General features: G+C 39.9%; 1 protein-coding gene across 1 annotated transcript; it reads left to right on the top strand.

Annotated features, from left to right (window-relative positions):
* The first annotated feature begins 3,297 nt into the window (after positions 1–3,297).
* On the top strand, positions 3,298–3,962 carry LOC102773243 (uncharacterized protein C1orf43 homolog). The gene is given in 2 exon segments (XM_015563806.1): positions 3,298–3,319; positions 3,322–3,962. Coding segments are annotated over 2 exon segments (642 nt in total). The 3' UTR covers positions 3,942–3,962.
* The last annotated feature ends 2,810 nt before the right edge of the window (positions 3,963–6,772 follow it).

The following is a 6,772-nucleotide window of genomic DNA, read 5'->3' as shown; positions in this document are numbered from 1 at the left end:
TCTGCCACCACCACTCAGTAGTGCTGCTGTGGAGCATGGCATCTGGCGCCTGTCATTCAGCTGAGCTGCGCTCCCACTGCAGGAGCACACTGACCACCAGGGGGCAGCTCCTGCATTGAGTGTCTGCCCCCTGGTGCTCAGTGCATGTCATAGTGAGCGGTTGAGCAGCCTTAGCATTATTAGTGTAGATTATGCTTTGATTGGTTGAATGGCGGCTGACTGGACACTTAGCATATTAGGCTTTTATTATATAGGACAAATTCTTTTACAAATTGTGCTGACAACATTGTTGATTTGGGGGTAAGTTTTCTCTCTATCAATTATCTCTAATCAAACAGAGAGTGGGTTCCCTCAGGCCTGACTTCAGTCTAGCTCACCTTGCTGACACTCATGAGGTCCAATAAACTCTCCTTTGCATAAAAGTAATTGAGTAAAAGTTTTATAATTGATTATTTGTATTGGGAACAAAAAATGTCAGATCATAGAATTGTTCAGATATAGACAATATTTTAAATAAATATAATATAATATAATATTTTAAATAAATGTTTAATAAGTTCATTGCAAAGTTGTGGTCCAGGTAATTTTCACCTACTCTAACTTAGGAAGCAATACAAAAAGTAAATGCAAACAAGCCTAGAGCATGTGAAGATTTTCCTGCAAAGAATGATTAGATTTTTAAATGTTTTCAGACCTCACTCCCTTGGTTTCTTCATCTTTTTTTAAAAAAATATATTTTATTGATTTTTTACAGAGAGGAGGGGAGAGGGATAGAGAGTTAGAAACATCGATGAGAGAGTAACATCGATTCAGCTGCCTCCTGCACGCCCCCACTGAGGATGTGCCCCTGACTGGAATCAAACCCGGGACCCCTGAGTTCACAGGCCGAAGCTCTATCCACTAAGCCAAACCGGTCAGGGCAGTTTCTTGATCTTGATAGTAACAATTAACTTTAAAAAATCCTTTAAAAATCAGAATGCTCTCAGACTTAGATTGTTCCTTGCTTCTTCTTCTTCTTCTTTTTTTAAATAGAAAAGTTGTGAGCCAATTATTTAGACCATGCTTTTAAAAGGTCACCTTGTTACCTTGTTTTCCATTCCTCTGTAATTGTGTAATAAGAGTTGAATGGCCTTGGGCAAATCACTTTATCTTGCAGAGCCTTAGTTCTGTCCTATATAAAGCTAAAATAACCTTGAATATCCATTTCAGTGCTAAAATGGTATGACTCCAAGGTTGTGGTAAGAGTAGAGAGGTATTACAGGTGTTGCAAAGGACACATGATGAAAGAAGAAAGATTATGGGATGTTCTCAGGAGGTTAATTCTTCTTAGAATTCATTAAAGAACAATATTTCTCAGTTTATGCTTAGAAGTAAATATATATTTATTCTTGCAATATATTCCTATTATTTCAGCTTATAAACATATTTGCCAGATTCAAAGAGGTCTGCCAACCATCAAAAAATGCCACATATCAAGTGGATATAAAAAGGCACAGATGTAGCAAATATAGAACCAATACATTTTTGCCTTTGTCTCAAGATAGACTGTCTCATGGAATCTTTACACATGGATTGAATTGTTTTCAAGTATGGCAGTCAACAATAATAAGAAACAGAAATGCTGTGGCAGTGGCTGGGCCTCTAGTTACCCAGTGTCTGAGCAGAGAATTAGGACAGAGTGGGGCTATTCAATAATCCACAATGACTACTGTGCATGTGTGGGTTTGTATGTGTATATGTATCTGCCTCAATAAAACTTAACCCATTTCAAGGTTCCATATATTTCTCTTTATTCATTAATTTCTTGAGTGTCTGCTATTTGTTAGGCACTAGTGATATGTGGTCAGTAGGGGAAACAGATATTGAATAAATAATCATACCAACACATAGATAACAATGAATTGTGACAATGCTAAGAAGGACAATAAAGGGTATAACGAGAAACAAAAACAGGGTCACATTTAGGTTATACAATCAATAAATGACAACTCTGAGGAGGAAGTAGCTAAGATATGATGCATGAGCAGGAGGTAGTTAGGAAAGATTTTAGGCCAAGAAATAGACTAAGCTTGAGAAAGTGAAAAGCTAGGGAGAGTTTAAAAACAAACAAGCAAACAAACAAACCAAACTGGTTGTGCCAGCACCCAGAGAAGAGAAGCAGAGTATACAATATCAAGAGATAAGGACTTTTAATTTGAATACCTGATTTTTCTTAATGTTTTGAATCTTACTGGTTAGGGATGTAACCCTATCAGATTTGTGTATTCAAAATCTTCCACTGGCTGCTCTGTGGATAATCCATTAGAAGTGTGGATTTGGGGAGATTTGTTTAGATTTGCTATATTATAATAGTCAACATGAGGATAGTGGGAGATTGAATTAAGTGACAGCAAAGGGGCTGTAGCGAAGTGGATAGATTTTTAACATAGTTTGAAGGCAGAATCACAAGTACTATGTCTTAACACCTCTGGGATTTTAAAAGATATTTGTTTACTTTGTCTACTACTTTAGAAGACTCTGGAAAGATGGAAAGGTATTTTTCCACTTCCCTTCAAGAAAACCGGTCTTATGAAAGCAGGGCATAGTGAGGCCACTGAAGGATCATCCCAGATAAGATGGGGAGGAGCCCCAAGGGTGGAGGAGGTGATGTGGGTGGGAAAGTGTGTGGGATTTCCCAAGACTTGAAGATGTGTGAGGGTCGAGGAGCTAGTCTTATTTATATGCTTGCCTGATACTCATGGCACCTTAAACAAAAAGCAGACATTACTTGTTACTGTTCATGATGACAGTGATAGGTAACAGGCAGTTTTTAGAATAGCATTGGCAAATAAATTTTGAGAAACTGTTACTGAAAAGACGACTGTGGCTGGGGTAAACATGGAAACAGCTGGAGAGCATGTGGTTTTCCTCACATCTGGGAGCTATGAAAAGCAATAGTAATAGAGGCATTCCATATGGCTCCACCCTCAACCAAATTCTATGTAGCTACCTTCCAAAACAGGCAGATCTTCAGCAAAGGTGAAAATGGCCTTATCATTCATGAATCAGGGACAAAGGTTCCTGTTTCATTTTGAATATCATGATCCAGGTGAATCCAATCCAGTCACTTTACAGAATAATTCAGGATGTAGGAAAATAGGAACTCATAAATTTCTCAATCTTTCTTGAAGTCAGATCTGGTGATATCTATAAGAAACATTAAAGTGTGCATTTCCTCCCCTCTCCTCATAGGAAATGAATTAATCATAGCTTTGATTCATTATACACACACTAGTGGCCTGTGCACAAATTTTTGCAATGAAATCCCAAAAGGGACCTCATGTCCTGTGGGACACAATGCCCCCAAGGACTTAAAAGAGGAGATTGATATTCGACTATCCAGGGTTCAGGATATCAAGTATGAACCTCAGCTCCTTGCGGATGATGATGCAAGACTGCTGCAGCTGGACACCCAGGGAAATCAGAGTTGCTACAACTATTTATACAGGATGAAAGCTCTAGATGCCATTCGTGCCTCTGAAATCCCATTTCATGCTGAAGGCCGGCATCCCCATTCCTTAATGGGCAAGAATTTTCTCTCCTTCCTGCTAGATCTTTGAAACACTAGTACTCCTTTCAAGGGTGTGTGCAAGGCCTTCCTTGATACCCTGCTGGATGGCTATGAGACAGCCCGCTATGGGACTAGGGTCTTTGGCCAGAGAGAGTACCTGCGCTATCAGGAGGCCCTGAGTGAGCTGGCCACAGTGGTCAAAGCACGAAGTGGGGACTCTCAGCGACAACAACAGTCAGCAGCCAAAGACCTACCCCAGTCTCCTGCAGTTTCCCCAACAACCATACAGGTGACATACCTCCCCTCCAGCCAGAAGAGTGAATGTGCCAAGCACTGCCTTGAATTGAAGAGCTTCAAAGACAACTATAACACACTAGAGAGTGCTCTGTGATGGCACTGAAGGACTTGCTGTTGTTGGTCATCTGGATCAGCAGGCCCAGACTGGATCAGCTGAAGCTCCTGGTCGTGTCCACAGCTCTTAGAGCCCATGCCTAGAGAATCATTCTCCAAACCTTCCTTATGGCCAGTTTCAAAACTCCAGCTAAGACTTTATTTTCCCTTGGTAGCACTTTTTTCTGGAGTTGAATTAAGATGTTTTTCTTAATGTTTCTGTCAGAGCGTCCTTAAAAATCCTCACTTGGTTTTGATCATCATTCATCTGCCCCTTTCTAGACTATAATCCCAAGGGCGAGAGAGTTGAGGTGACAGGGGAAGAATGGTCAAACCAATGCACTGGTCTGACTTTATAAATTAATAAAATGAACAATTAAACAACAACAATCCAGGACTGCTGGCTCCTAAATGCTCACCTGCCTGCCTGCCTGCCTGATTGACCATAACCTCTCTGCCTGCCTGCCTGATAGCCCCCAACTGCCCTCCCCTGCTGGCCTGATCACTCCTAACTGCCTCTGCCTCAGCCCCCACCACCATGGCTTTGTCCGGAAGGAAGTCAGATGTCTGGAAGACAGCCAGTCAACCTGGTCTAATTAGCATATTACCCCTTTATTAGTACAGATGGTTTCCTCTAATTTTTTTTGTACTTGCTTGCTTATTTTTTTGTAGTAAATCCTTAGAGTATCACATTCACCACCTAAAACAAATGCTCAGATCTTGGTGATAACCGACATCTAACCAGAAACATCTCTGAATTTCATCCTTATTCCCTCCTATCTGAGGTAACCTGACTCTCATATTTATGACCCCATGTTTTCTATTTAATATAGATTTTTGTAACATTAGTATTTCTAAAATTTTAGTTTTGTTTTTTGTATGCATTTACACACATAGATGTGGCTGTGTGTTTTAATCTCTATGGACTTGTGTTTTTATTTAGTAATATATTTTGTTTTAAACTTTATGGACATATATTTTTAATTAATAATATATTGCTAAGATACCCATAGTGTTGTATGTTACTCTGATTCACTTATTTTGACTCCTGAATCATATAACGTTTTATACAGTACAGCCCGTTTATGCTCTCTTCTTTTCATAGGCACTTAGGCTGTGTTCAGTTTTTCCTGGTTTAACCCAAACATCCCAATAGAGTCTGACACCAGGTGTCAGAGGCTGCAGATCCACAGCATCACTTATACATTCCCGGGGGAGATTGAGGTGGTGCAACAACTTTGGAAAACTGTTTCCCATGATCTCTTAAAGGACAGTATCCATCTACCCTCTGACTAGGATGACAATACATGGCCTAAACCAAGATACGTCTGAGAATAAAAAGTAGCACTAATAGAGTGAGTCCCTGGGTCAGAAGGGATTACTGGGACTGACTTGGGAAAAATAAGTCATATGGTCATATATCCAAAACTCGGGAAGTCCACTCCCAGGAGACTGTTGTATCTGCTCAAAAAAAATCCTGTGTAGGAGTGTTCAGAGCAACTATCTCACGTGATCATCTAGGAATTTATTGTAAGGAAATTATATTAGATAAGTAAACATTTATTTTCTGTAATGCATCAAAGTATTTTTATAATACTGAAAAATCTGGAAAGTATCCAAATATTGACAATTCAGGCTTGGTTAAAATGGTGGTGGTACATTCATAAATGGCTCATTAGGCAGTCAGTTAAGATGCTGTTACAGAGGAATCTTTGTGGGAAATGTTCATAATATGGTGAGGAAAAAGCAGATTACAAATCAGTATGCTCATCATGACACTGTTTTAAAAATGAATATTCACATTAAAAAGAGACTAGAACGATGCATTTTACAGTATTAGTAGATAATGGTGGATTTCTGAGAAACATTTACTTTTTAATTTGCTTCCCTATATTATTATCTTCCCTATGATAATTTTGGATTTTTTACAAGTAAAAAGAAGAAAACCAAATGAAAAGCAAATGCTATTGATTATATATTTTGGCTAGAAGCTGTTCTGTTATTGTTGTCCCTGTAATGTGTCATTTTATGTCCAGAGTGCCTGGACAGCAGCTTTCCTACACTATGCTCAACTCACCAAACAAAATGTCCACTGCGTTCATGAAAAATTATCTCCCTTGTCAAAACACTATATAGGTGGCCACAAACATTAGTTGGTTCACTGTCATAGTCTGGCTTCTTAATTGCAGTCACTTAGCAACCTACTGAGAGAGTCCTAATGCCTTAAGTGCTGTGAAGAGAGTGTGAAGAGACTACTAATTATAGAACTGGAAACTTCTGGAAGGTAAATACTAAACTTTGGGACTTTGGACCTTGGTTTCCTATCAGAGGAGAGACATTTACTTGAGGAGGTTGAGTAAATCTGCTTTAGTGGGCAAAAAGGAGGCATTTGGAGCCTTGGATTCAAAGGGCAACAGAACGAGTCCCCATATTGCTACAATCGCAGGAGCCTCTCTCCCAGCCAGTCTTTGAATGGAGAATGGCCTTTATTTCTCATAAGGGGAGCTGAATATTCGGGACGATGCCCTGAGGTCATCAGAGTCATGAAAACCAAGGATATGGCCCATTCCGAGTAGGAACAAACATTATTAGGAGGGGAGGCTTCCACCTACTGGTCGCTGATTGAGCTGAAACAACCCTGGGATGATGGTAAGATCTATGGCAGTTTGAAGCCTCCTGACCTCCCACCCCAGTAAGCGCCTCAAACTCATGGAAACAGTATGAGCAGTTATTCCAGTGATGGAACTCCATTCCAACGTTCTGAGGTGGCCTTGGACAGACTCTGATTGATCAGATCGTGTACTTCACAATATGGTCATGGCTTCCAAGATT

The sequence above is a fragment of the Myotis davidii genome, unplaced genomic scaffold (genome assembly GCF_000327345.1).
Source record: "Myotis davidii unplaced genomic scaffold, ASM32734v1 scaffold379, whole genome shotgun sequence".
Taxonomy (NCBI): Eukaryota; Metazoa; Chordata; class Mammalia; order Chiroptera; family Vespertilionidae; genus Myotis; species Myotis davidii.
Note: the sequence above shows the minus strand (reverse complement) of the source record. Positions and strands in the feature narration are given on the sequence as shown.